Source organism: Choristoneura fumiferana, chromosome Z, assembly GCF_025370935.1.
Source record: "Choristoneura fumiferana chromosome Z, NRCan_CFum_1, whole genome shotgun sequence".
NCBI classification, from domain to species: Eukaryota; Metazoa; Arthropoda; class Insecta; order Lepidoptera; family Tortricidae; genus Choristoneura; species Choristoneura fumiferana.
In genome coordinates this window covers 30487021-30501135 of record NC_133472.1, presented here as the reverse complement: position 1 = coordinate 30501135, position 14115 = coordinate 30487021, and the positions used below count along the sequence as shown (strand labels likewise).

Below are 14115 nucleotides of genomic sequence, written 5' to 3'. Positions count from 1 at the left end.
GGTATTTTGACACGGATTCGGCAGTCGCAGCAATTAGCGGGTGACCGTAAGCCGGTCTCGGTGCCGGGACACTCAAAAGCAGAGAGAAAGTTCAAAATTGTCTAGCTGTGGTAAATAAAAGTCCCGAATCTGTCCAGATTGGTGCAGAGTAGCTAGTTTCCGAATTAAGTAGTTAAGTAAATGATATCCTAACACACACACACACACACACACACACACACACACACACACACACACGCACACGCTCACACGCACACGCACACGCGCATACGCACACGCACACGCACACGCACACGCGCACGCGCGCACACACACACACACACACACACACACACACACACACACACACACACACACACACACACACACACACACAAGGCAGATGCCGTCATTGCTCTAAATTTATCAGTGTGATCTACGTACATGAAGTGCAATGTTCGCCTGTATTTTGTTGCTGGAAAAAACGAAATAAATTGTCATTTGGGGTACGACACGAAACACTGAATTTGTCACCGCTACGTTTGTTTCGTTAATTTAAGTATACGAGGTTATATTTTTTGTTTTCATACTAAGTAAATTTTTTCTGGGTTATGTTTCTGGAGAAAAAGGACGATGTATTCGTTTTTTTCTTTTTTTACAGAGTATTTACTGTTTTTTTTAAAGAAAAGCTTTGATAATGTTCGTTTTATGTATTTCCTAAATAAATAATAATGTAATATGCTACTAAAGATTGTTGTACTTTTTGCACGATAACAACTCTTAATTTGGCAATGTATGCTGTGACATAGGTACTTAAATGGTTTTTTTTCCACAATAAAATAAATAGAATTGTTAGTGTTTTTTCATGATTTACTAGAACTATGTAAGTTTGAAAAAAGACAGCATAATATAAATTTTAATTTTTTTGCTTGCCAAGGGTTAATTATTACGATGAATATTGAAAGCTAAATCGTGACGCTGTCCACTCATCAGCGCACCACATGATACTTTGCTACACGGACATGGTGTTCCGATTTCAGAGTTCAAGCATTCCGATTATTTTTTATTAACTTTATTATACAAGAGCCTATTTTACGTACTTACTACTAAAATAATAATTTAAAGTAACTACGCCGGTGTATAATATCTAAGTAATTAAATACTTAGTTTTAGATAAACCTGCATCACATCGACTTCTATTAATAAATCAACTACCTACGCTTTATTATTGAAGTTACAGTGTATAAAACTAAGCAAAAAGTTATGCTTTGTCCATTATTACTTCAAGGCAGTCAAAGTTAAACAGCCAGCGCAGCGGACAGACTTCGGACGAACAACAGTGTACTGGATTTTTAGAAACTTCAACGAGTTTTTCATAAAATATGAAATTAGAAGACGACTTTATTTTGCTAACTGTACTTTTTGACTTTTACTAACATCGTCATCCAACTGACTTACGTACATATACCAAATCAATTCAACCACTGGAAGTGGGTAAAATTCAACTTCCATGATGTTTTCTCCAAATTACCACGGCAAGATAAATAAAAGCTTGTAATAAAGGTCAAACTTGAAATATTCGGGTTACATCATTATGATTTATCCCAGATTTCATAAAAAAAAATTGTCAATTCTTGCGCAAATATATGCGCGATGATTTGCGAAACATATAATGAATAAGTAAATACATCCAGGTAAAAAAATACTTAACATTTTCACTTAACGAATAATTTTTACTACGTCTTCGGATGCGCAATTAGTAGTTTACCTGCCAACCTGTTTTGATGCTCATCAAAAAATAATTTAGCATAGACCAAATCAAAATAAGCTTGTAGTAACACTCACTTACATTTGCTATTCCACAGATACAACTTGTTTAATTATAGTTCTCGACGAAATTTTGAAATGAGCATTGTGAAGTATTTATAATAAAATGTATTCATCAAAACTAATAATATTTAGGATGTGATATGAATGCTTTTAAAAAAAATAAAGAAATATTAATGGACTGGTTCACACTAATGAAGTCGATGCAATGCAAGGTTTTAGTGTGGTGGTGAACGCACACTCGTATGGTTTCACTGTGTGCTCAGTGTCGCGCATGTGTGTGTTCCGTTGCCGTACCTGTCGGAGTCAACAGACCGTATCACCTAGGGTATTGTTGTACCCTTTACCAATAAAAAGGTTTCAACTCTGATGTCGCTCGTTGCACCATAGAAGATAACGAAAAGTACATGAGTTACGTATAACTTGGTACGAGGGATCAACCTGCTGCATGTTAAATTACTTTTATAGTAGTGCAAGTTCGTGAATATGACGTGAACACTCTATTTAACCCCTCTCTCGTTAAACGGGGTACAACTTCAAGTTACTGGTATAAAGAAAAATTAGGTATAGCTATACCTAGCTTAATTTGTTGAAAATTAGTTCCTATTAAGAACAAGGTTTTAAGTTTAGTTTTAGGTCTAGTAAACTACATTGTGTGTAGGTAAGTAAAATCGTGTAACTCGATTTATGGCCTCTTCCAGTGGTCAAATTGACTTGATATTTGGTCCATATAGGTATAAAGCTCAGATGAAAATTCAATAGGCAATCAAATACCATCAACAGGAGTAGGTATTTTTAAAACGATAGTAAGTAATTCATGAAGGTATAAGTAGGTTAAGTAAACTTAATTTCCATGAACAACAAAATTAATCCTTCCTATACCTATTCCCAGTAAAGAAAAATATCAAAATTGGTCCATTCGTACAAGGCCAAAGGCAGATACAGACAACGGCTAACTTATAACACCCCTCTTTTGCGTCGGGGTTTAATGAAGGTTAACTTAACTTGTTCACGTGTTCGTTTTGAGTTAAAAACGTGCGCAAATATGACCGCTACATTTATTACCTATCTATAAAAAAAATAAGCGTGGACCGTAGTTCTATGGCGTGGTTTGACTTAAGTGTCATTGGACCTGAAACGGCCATGCTGTTCGCCGCACGAGTAAACGAGACTTGCAAAAGATTAGAAGAGAGCAACCATAGTAGTAGGAGGTTTGCGGTCACGAAACCAGTTTCACAGATCCTCACTAAGGTGATAAGAGACTTTATGTCTCACATGATTAAGTTGATTGTAGATCGTCTAACAACTTAATGGTCCTATTATTTGTTTGTAGATATTAGTCATCACTCGACTCTGAGTCGAGGATTTTCATCGTACACAATAAGTCACCGGAAAATGGCGCTGTTCTTGGAATTTTGTTTACACCTGGTTATCTAATTACACTCTCTGCGCGCTGACATGTTTTATGGGCCAATTGTTCCATACGAGTATATGTATCTTTTCATATTCAACCAATAAATTCCTTTACTACACTACTTAAACTAAAATTAATAATTGCATGAAATTTCGACAAATGTCACAATTTTATACGTTTTAGATCTTGTTTCAGAATTTGACAGTTCATACCACATATTTTGTGGAACTTTTTTTGACTTGTATCACCGAAACATTTCAGATTTTCACCGAATTATAATGATATTTACTTAATGTCAGTTTCTTGACTCAACGGCTGTTTTCCCTTCCAAGACAGTGTGACAGTCAACCTTATTGTTTTTCTTCTGATGTGATTTGCGCAGTATTGGGTTCAGTACTAACATAGTAAAAGAGAGCAAGTAGGCTCACTATACAAACAAAAGTGATCACCTTTTACGTTCGCGTACTCGTACTTATTTTTTTGTGTTAGGTATAGGTGTAAATTAGTGGTATATACGTGTAGTGTAATAGTTTTGTGCAAGGACACATAAAAAATAATAGATACTTACCTACCTATAAACAATATAGTTATAGTATTATGTGTACTGTCGCCATCACCGTTACGGCGAATTTATAAATAATATTTTTAATTTTAGTATAATAATAATAATAACGACATTGAATCTGTCTAGTTTAGTCTAGTCTAGACACAGCCATTAGACAATTTTAAGTTAACTTTCGTACTAAAATTATTTGCCGGTAGGTAATTAATCTAAAATAGACGTTCGCGCCGGAGTAGGCAGTTAAGTCTCCTAAAGGGTCGGAGTGGACCTACTTGTTCTCTTTTTCTATGGTACTAATATCTACTGTAAATAAATATTCAATGCTAAGTTTGAATCGACTATTATTCGGTAACTTGCAAAACCTGCAAGGCTGTGATAGTTTTCCTTTAAATATTTGACTACTACAGTCAACAGTTCAAAGTTATTTTTCAATAAAAACTTATTATGTATGTACCAACCTTGACATTCTTTGATGCACATCCCCGAGTCATAGTTATGATGAGTCTTGTTGCATATGATGGAGCAAGGCGCACACCGGTTGGTCTCGGGCGAGCAATACTCGTCCAGTTGGCACAGCAGCTGCCCGCAGCGCACGCCGTCCAGTACGAGCTGCGCCGACGCCGCCCCCGCCACCGCCAGCAGACACACTAGTCGCGACATCTCTCTGAAATAACGAACACGTAAAACAATCGACCATACTGGAACTAGAGGCCGAATTCTCTAACGCTTTGACGCTCGCAATCGCATTCCATTGACCTTCTACCATTGACATCTATGTACCTTACGGCACTTGACTAGCTGTTTGGAACATAAGGCACTTGTCCCACCGCCGACGATGAGCGAGAAGCGAGCAGAGCGAGTAACTAGAAACGAGTGGGCGAGCAGTGAAAAGCGAGTGTTCGAGCACGACGGGCGATTACTCGCTCCACTCGCTCGAGCCGGGCGGCCGCCAAGCTAACAGCGCTGAGCGAGTATCGCTGAGCCAGTATCGCTGAGCGAGTTTTATAGCTCTGGTCGCTGCGACAAAAGATGTAAGAGCGAGTTCTCGCCGGCAGTGTGAACCGCCAGCGATCAACTATTAATATATATGTCTCTTTTACTCACACAGGATCTTATATCTTTTGTTCGTTTCTTGAGCGAGATAATAGTCGATAGCCAATCGTTTCCTCGCCGGCGGTGAGACAACTGCCCCGCGTGCCGTATAAGTCATCAATATTACTTTCACACAACCCCTGTCACGGACGTCAACAAACTATGTTGAAGCGATCACCAATTACCGTGCTTATACTTAAAAAAATACAATATATGTACTTTAGTTTCCTGTTAACCTTAGCCGTCCCCCGACACCGACGACGCTTAGATAAAAAAATATTACTAGGTACTTGTACTAAATTAACATAGGCTAATTTTTTGGGAAATCAGCATAGTCCTCGCGGGATAGGGATAAACGAATTCAGATGAAGTCGCGGGCAACAGCTAGGTAGTGCATAATTATTTTTTACTTTTTAGTTGTCTTTTTGGCTGCGTTTTTTTCGGGCGTTTTCTTATTATTTTTGCTGACCTTTTTTATGTCGGAGGTTTTTAAATTTTTCATCTGGTGTTCTTCTTGAAGGACTGGCCCTTGTATGTAGGGGACAGAGTGCAGTGGAAGTATTGGGGGGAGGCCTTTGCTCAGCAGTGGGACAGAATAGGCTAATAATAATAATAATCTGGTGTTATCTTATAGTCAAACCGGCCCGGCCGTTAAGGAAGCAGCTTAGACAGGCAATCAGACTGAAGAAAACACATGTAAGTAGGTAATAATTTAAGTTAATAATTCTTAGATTTTACTTCGAGGCTAAATTAATGGTTTTGCCGCCTAATAACTCGCACCAAACCAAATCAAATAATAGGCAGGTAGCTACTTTCGCTGCATAGTAAAGAGGATGAGTCACCCTACCTGACGGCGCCTCAAAGGCGGGTGCCAACAAAACGAATCCCTAACAGGACCGTTGACTTGACACCTGTTACAAGTTCCTGCTGATAACAAAAGATGAGACACAATCTCAAAACCAAAAAATAATTACTACAGCTACCAAAAGGTCAGAAATTTAAGATAAGATAAAAAACTTCACTGTAATTGCAATAGTGCCGGTGTGAAAGTCGCCTACACATTATTTACTTATGTAGGTACTTAATTGTCAGTTGCACCTATATTTATTTATATCTACCTCTGTATACGCTAAACGAACACATAACCAAAGCCAACAAGATTTTATTCTCTATTTTGGCTGGTTAATTAAATCTCTCTGTAGTAGATCTCAAGTGTAGGTACGAAATAATCAATGGAAAACCATTACCTCGGACAGAAGCTCATCACTCTGAATGTCCTGTGTCACATGCCGCACTAAGCACTTCACACACCTCACGGGGGATATGTCGGTTCGAGTATTTCAAACAGTTTGGACATGGCTGCAATGAACATTGTACTGCTGAACGTGAGAGTTGTTACCTCGGTTGCTAGGCGATGAAGTTCGAACGATTCCAGGATTGAAAAAAAAAACTGCGATGACCTGTAAACTGGTATGGTCTGGTTGGAGTCTGGTCCAATGATTTATCCGCGCCTCCTAATCATTTTGCTATCGTGTGTCCGGTATAATCTACATTAAAAAAACCTTTTAAACAATTTGATTACTACCTATTGATCTACCTACATACTTTACGGACAGTTACAAAATTAAGATGATTTATAAACTTTACTTTCCTTAATTTCTTAAAGTTTCTTTGTTAATGAATGCAATACACAGTACATTCTTAAGTACATTCTTGCATTACGTACGTTTGCTTGAGGGGAATTAATTACAACGATCACTACTGTAGCACTTATTTATACGTATAGCCACGATTCAAAAGATAAAGTTGTGCGCAAGAATGTGCCTAAACGTGACAGATGAGGCGCGTGGTGATGTCAGGCCTGATCACCTTGGCGCACCGCCGCCGGCGCACGTTTAGGGCTGGCGTAGGACTGCGCCTGCGCCTCCTTGCGACGCTCACTACACTAGAGTAGGTACATAATTATTTAATTTTACTTCAAGCCTTAAGAAAATTTTATCAGTTTCAGTTTATGATATATTTACTACCATCCTGAAATTTTTCAAATTTTTCCACCCACCGGTTTAGGTTTTAGAGGGGGGGACGCTCGATTTTAATGAAAATTTGCACTTTAAAGTTGAATCTTTCGCAAACAAATCACTGAATCGAAAAATCGTCTTACCAATCCCCTAATGGTTTTAAAAGACCTATCCAACGATACCCCACACTATAGAGTTGGATGAGAAAAAAAAATAACCCCCACTTTACGTCTATGGGAGGTACCCTAAAAAAATATATTTTTGAATTTTTAACTGTACCATTTTGCTCTAGCATTGATACAGACAGACAGACAGATAGACAGACAGACAGACAGACAGACAGACATGGCGAAACTATAGGGGTTCCGTTTTTGCCATTTTGGCTCCGGAACCCTAAAAAAAAGGAGGTTACAAATTCGGTTGTATTTTTTTATGTTTGTTACCTCAGAACCACCAGTTTACAACCAACCATTTACCAAACTCAATTAAGAACTTGGTCAAACCGGTGATATTTTCTAAACAGTTAAAAGCATTCCTCATCGAGAGGTGTTTTTATAACTTAAGAGATTACTTCAATGAAAATATAAATGAATACTGAAATAAATTAATAAGATGTTAATACTCTTAAATGTACGTAGAATATTCTTAAGACGATAATTGAGTGATATAATTATGTAGTAGTAACCTCTCATGTTGCTGGGCCTTTGCAGGGCGTCACATGTGACTAATACCAAATTGTAACAACTGCTATGTATAAATGTAATATGCAATGCAATGAATAAATAAATAAATAATAAATAACTCCGTCATTTACGAACCAATTTGAAAAAGTGTCAGTGTAGTGTGGTGGGGTGGCTGGTGATCCATGGGTGTGATTTGTGGGTGTTCTTACCGTGTGGAGGTGGAGGAACTGTATGAACACACATTTTCTTGCATAAACGTAGCTATCATAAGGGCGCGGGTAAGCAAAGTAATTGTTGCAGTTCATTAATTAAATGTGTATTTAATTCTTCTTTCTACTTGTTTTAAACTTGTCTTTTTTGTTAACTTTACGAGCATGAAAAGTGAAAAATCTTTTTTTCATGCATATAACAGCTTCGCAGACATTGTTAATAGTTAAAATTGTAAAATTATCAAACTTGACAAGTGAAATTGGCATGACATAAAATCCACATGTTAAACTTTCATTTGCTAAATATCTGTAAAATAATAACGGATTAGTTTTGGACTTTGAAAAAACATCATAAATTATTAGGCCACTAGTGACTTAGAGAAATTAACTTCATTGGACCCGTAAAGTAGATTTCCCCCTTAAAGTAAACGGAAATCAAAATAACACGGTGTATAAAATATTTAAAATGCATAATTTTGTGACAGTTTACTTATGTAGGGAAACACTGCAATAGGTGCCTAAATAATCTAAATAAGAAAGACGAATAAAAACCAATCTTTGAAATCGAAGATACTTTGCGCCATTCAAATGCTAGCTTCAAAGTTGGCCAACGTCAAGGAAAGTGCAAACGGAACGCAGTTGGCACGAATGACAATCACATTATATTATTGTTTTCAACTCATTTGTATGCAAGGAAAGTAGTCGTGAGTGGCTGAGACGGCGAGCATAGCTTCGGCCTCCCATCTATAGGACGTCTGCTGCTTCAACGCAAGATGGGTAGGTACCTACGTTCTAATCTCACAACAAAGGTATAAGTAATAGATAAAGGAGGTGACAGGTATAAAAGAATAACCAGGTGAGATAAGGGTTAATCACGGGTCAGTTTTCTGAAATAAACAGGTTAGGTTTTGCGTGTTATCGCATAGTGAAGTGACTAGCAAGATAATTAATTTATCTTATCACCACAGGTGATTGATTCCGCTTATAATGTGGTCTTTCTCTCGTCTATGATAACTCACGTATTTCCGTTAATAATCCGTGATCGTAGAAATAAGATACAGCATCGGCGTCTCTCGGGTTCCATATCACTTTGATCTTGTTGAATAGAGCTCCACTGCCAGTAGATAGGTAAGAACGGAGACACACGCCGGATTATGGGAAATAAAACTATTTCCCCTTTAATTCATACTAATATTATAAATGCGAAAGTGTGTGTGTTTGTATGTTTGTCCGTCTTTCACGTCGAAACGGAACGACGGATCGACGTGATTTTTGGCTTCGAGATAGTTTATGGGCCAGAGATTGACATAGGCTACTTTTTATCCCAGAAAAATTTCCCGAGGGAACAGCGCGCGATAACCGAATCCCACGCGGGCGAAGCCGCGGGCAAAAGCTAGTAATATTACATATAAACGCGAAAGTATGTTTGTATGTTTGTCCGTCTTTCACGTCGAAACGGAGCGACGGATCGACGTGATTTTTGGTATAGAGGTAGTTTATGGGCCAGAGAGTTACATGGGCTACTTTTTATCCCAGAAAAAATGCACAGTTCCCGAGAGAACAGCGCGCGATAACCGAATTCTACGCGGGCGAAGCCGCGGGCAAAAGCAAGTATCATCATAATAAGATATATCAGAATAAAAGGGTTTGGTCCGTATTTTCCACGCGGACCCAATGCGGATTGGGAGCTTAACACTGATACAACGCACTCCTCCTCCTCCTCCAGTCATCTCAAAATATACCCTATTTCATTTTATGGCGTCGTGCGCGCCAGTTCAACTTAACCACTTTGAATACCTATGTTTACCTATCGATTTAAAGGAATAACAGACACAGAATACTTATTAGCTTTTATAAACTCATCTCGTACGTATAGGAGTCCCTGTTTGTGGCTTGTCGTATCTAAAAAGGTGCTAAAGGCATGACTCGCCCGCGGCGCCTAGATGCATAAAGGTCTCTACCCACTGCACCGTATCATGCCATGACCGTAATAGGAACGTGTCAGGAACGGAATGTCAAGCGCATAAATACGGCGACGGGCGACGGTCGGTTAGGAAGCGTGCTACCTAGTGGGCATAGTCTCATACTTTTCGATACAAAAGTACATTGTGTCTTAAGGGCGGTAAATAAGGAATTACGAACGAGAGTCTATTAGAAGCCCGAAGTCGAAGACTGAGGGCTTTATTGAGTCGATGTTCGTAATTCTAGTACCGCCCGTGCGACATACAATGTTTTTCATCACATTTGCGAGTAAAATTGTATATTTGTAAAAGAAAAACTAATATTTTTTCACAAATTGCTCTTGAACACCCCCCCAACATGTGCCCTACGTGTGCTGCAGCACATTTTATTTGGGGGGTTGCAATTAAGGTAGCCTGCATGTTACGACACTGTTTACGAGCAAATGTGATGAAAAGTATATATTTTTGACTGACACGTTGCTATTACGGTCGTCGGTCATGGTATGCCACGGTATAATGGGTGGAAAGAGATGTTAAGGCCGGCCCCGCGAATTGCTAAATTTACGTGTGTACATTTACGCTTGCAGTCTTGTCCAGGGGCACAGTGGAGATTGCTTTTCCGATCGGTCAGGAAACCACATGACGTTGTATTTGAGTTGGCCCGTCGTAATATCCGGAGTGCGGATTGTATTTCAATCACATAGGTACGCCGCCATCGACTACGCCGAAATGGTGAATTGAAATGCACTGACTTTTGTACAAAATCCTTAAGTAGTTTTAATATTGTATTTTTTGTGTTTCCTAAATATATATAATTGAATTTTACAGCGCATTGATTTCATAATTGTAATGGTGTACTTAATTTTTTATTGGTATAAAAAGTTGTAAAGTAACATTGTGAAAATAAACGTTACGTACCTGAAAGGTGACAAATTAATATTATGGAACCCTTTTAATTTCGCTACGCTGTATGTCATTTCGTCTGTCATGAAACGTAATACAATTTTATAGAAAGATAATTTATATGCATAATTAATTTGTTTCAACGAATAATGTAAAAAAATACAAATAATAAAATTATGTAAGTAGTATATTTTGACATACTTACCTACAAATTTGTAACCCTCGGTGCACGAGTACTACTCACACCAGGCCAGTTTTTTACCGAGTTATATTTAGGTAGGTACTTATAAAATGTTAGTTTCATAAATATCTAGATGTAACTAATATCTCTCTCTGACCACCAGCACCAGAAACATAAATAATAATAAGAAATATACTCCGGTCAATGTAGACATTTCAATTTACATAAATTCCGCTGAATTTTGGTGATGACCTTGGGTAGGTATACTAATTTTTAGGAATAAAGTTTCAAAAGTCCCTATTGATCCCATGTGTGCTAAAAAATTTATTCGGGGTCAAAGGTCAAAATTGACGTGTTTTGTTTTTTTTCGTAGTTGTTAAGTTTTATCAAAAAGTAGCCTAGGCAAAAATTATAGATCTTAAAATGATCTACAAAAATATGGTCTTCATACTTTTTTTTCTAAGAATTACCATTTCTGTTATACTTATCGCGATTCTAAAAGTTGAAGGAGTCACATTCTACATGATAGCACATTTATGCCACGTATCTGTCAGACAGGGTGTCTTAAGGGCGGTATTATATAGATCAGTGTTTCTCAACCTACGGGTCGCTACCCCCGGGGTTGCGAAGCCTCTTTAAGGGGTCGCGAAGCCCCTATAAGTTGCTGCGAAAACTACTTCAGTCAAAAAAACATTCAGTTTAAAAATATTTACAAAATGTTTGGCGCAAAATAAAATACATGAAAAAAAAACAACGGGTAGGGGGGTCGCGAAATATTTCTTCATATTAAAGGGGTCGTGTCATGAAAAAGGTTGAAAAATACTGATGATTAACCAAAATCATCCCAGCACACATTCCCACTGCTCACCACTGCCACTCTCAGGATGAGAGGAGGCCTGTGCCCAGCAATTGTATATGAGCAACTAAAAGATATTTTGCATGTTTAGGTTTACCTATGTTAGCACTGATCTCTTTGCAAAGAAACCAAAGATACTTACTTACTTAGAATTCTAAAATTTGTCTTAAGTGGCCTAAGCTCATTAAGCATACACTTGTAAATTAGGTAGGCCTGTACGAGAGGTTGTGCTTAATGTTTTTGAATACTAGCCTTCACACTCCAATGTTGCACCTTACGAGTATACCAATTCAACCTACCTATTGGTACCTACACATTGTGATCTGATCACACAGATTCTTTCGGCTAATTTAAATAACTGCAAGTGCTAGGTAAATATCCGGACAACTTAACAGACTGAAGGTAATGCTTGCTGCATCCTTCGCTGTTTAATGTAGCTATTCATGCAATGAGGACATGTACGTATATGTCATGACAATATTCGTTTTAACGCAAATTTATCTTCTTGGCAGCCTTTAGCAATAGAACTGGTTCTGGACCCTATAAGTGGGATTACCTATCTCGGTCACTACATTATATCTACTACCTAGATCATTATCTAACATGTTTCTTTTAGTTCTCAGAAGGAAATAATGATTAGAACCATTACTTTTGTGAGTAGTTTTGGTAATAATAAAATTAATGACGATTATAGCAGATATTAACTTGTTAATGGCATTTTGCGCGTTAACTATGTAGATGAGTCATTTTGAAGGAACTCTAAAGAACCTGATCATTAAAATCACGTGAGATTGACAGAGACAATGTCGAGTTTACATACGAGCAGACATAATTATAAAGAGGTAGGTACAAAATATATACACTAACTGGAAAGTAGCCGAGCAGGTGCAAGAAACGGCAGGTGCTTCAGTTATAAAAATGAGTAGGTATCCAAAGACTATGTAATTAAACTATGATTCAGGACGCGATAAGACTATAAGTTTAATAGTTTTTCCTTCGTGCCGAGGTCAAAACGTTTAAAATTAACTTATAAAAAATTAAGCAAGCCAATTAGCAATAACTTACCTTTATAACTTCTTCATGCCGATTATAAACTTCTACACTGACTTGACACAAGCACCAAAACGGATAACTTTCTAACTTTTAAATTCGAACGCTTCGAAGCCTTACCGACGGCCAATCGTGGAGGTGGGCAACGGAATGCGGCTCTTGCGCAGGTAACACGGCGCTGTGTTGGTGTTGCTATTGTGGCTGTGTGGGTGTATACTGACACAATACGAGTACCTACGCACAGCCATTGTCGTGCGCGTGTAAAGTCAACTTAATCAGTAAAGCATACTCGGTAGAACAGAGGTTTCGAATTACACAGTTTTAAGGATTCCGGTACTTCAGAAGAATAAATCCAGCCAATCGTATTTTGTTAAAATATTGCTATCCAGTCTAATAAAAAAAAAATTTTTTTATAAGAAATAATGTTTACATACCTACTTAGAAAAATTATATAGAGAATCTACATATTTTTCTGATTCGATATTTGTTCCTATATTTGACCTTTATAGTTTCGCCATGTCTGTCCGACTGTCTGTCTATCCGCGGCTAAGCTCAGAATCCGTTAGTAAGTACTAGAAAGCTGTAATTTGGCATGAACACTGTAGTCGCGCCAACAAAGTGGTAAAATAAATAAAAATTAGCGTAGTGGGTAGTGGGGGTGTTTTTAGGGTTCTGGAGCCAAAATGGCAAAAACGGAATCCTTATAGTTTCTCCATGTCTGTCTGTCTGTCTGTCTGTCCGTCCGCGGCTTTGCTCAGGGACTATTAATGCTAGAAAGCTGTAATTTTGCACAGATATTATATGTAAACTATGCCGACAAAATGGTAGGTACAATAAAAATTTAAAAAAAAATTTTTTTAGGGTACCTCCCATAGACGTAAAGTGGGGGTGATTTCTTTTTTCTCATCCAACCCTATAGTGTGGGGTATCGTTGGATTGGTCTTTTAAAACCATTAGGGGTTTGCTAAGACAATGTTTCGATTCAGTGATCTGTTTGCGAAATATTCAACTTTAAAGTGCGCGTTTAAACCTTTACTTTGGTTGTGATGCTTTACCTACTTGATGCCAAATTTCACTACTTATTATACGTATGTACGTCATCAGTAAGTATCTTAAAGTTTCACGGCTATTCACGGTTAGAATTACTGAGTACCTACTTACCTACCCCTGGAAAGAGGATATAATTTTTTTCATCGTATTTTTTGAGTCATAATGTAGTACCTAGTCTCACCCTTAGAGCAACGCGGGCTTCCTACCGGAAGGAAGCCCGCGTTTTGCTCTAAGGTCTCACCTTTAACGCGATACACTTTGAACGTTGATTATTTAATTGAAACATTTGTCAAGCACAAAATAAATAATAGGTAATCTAAAAAGATTGAT

At 37.8% G+C, this 14115-nt stretch overlaps 1 protein-coding gene across 3 annotated transcripts in view; it reads right to left on the bottom strand.

Annotated features, from left to right (window-relative positions):
• The window catches only part of grnd (grindelwald), a 25984-nt gene extending 11869 nt beyond the window's left edge, over window positions 1-14115 (bottom strand). The window contains exons 1-2 of one of the 3 annotated variants that reach the window (XM_074096352.1): window positions 14027-14115; window positions 4241-4446 (exon numbers count right to left, since the gene is read on the bottom strand). In XM_074096352.1, coding sequence (XP_073952453.1) covers window positions 4241-4442 — 202 coding nt within the window. In that variant the 5' untranslated portion in view covers window positions 4443-4446; window positions 14027-14115. Of the gene's footprint in view, window positions 1-4240; window positions 4447-6121; window positions 6412-12750; window positions 12915-14026 lie in introns of those variants that run through there. The other 2 variants (XM_074096343.1, XM_074096332.1) reach the window with 2 other exon arrangements.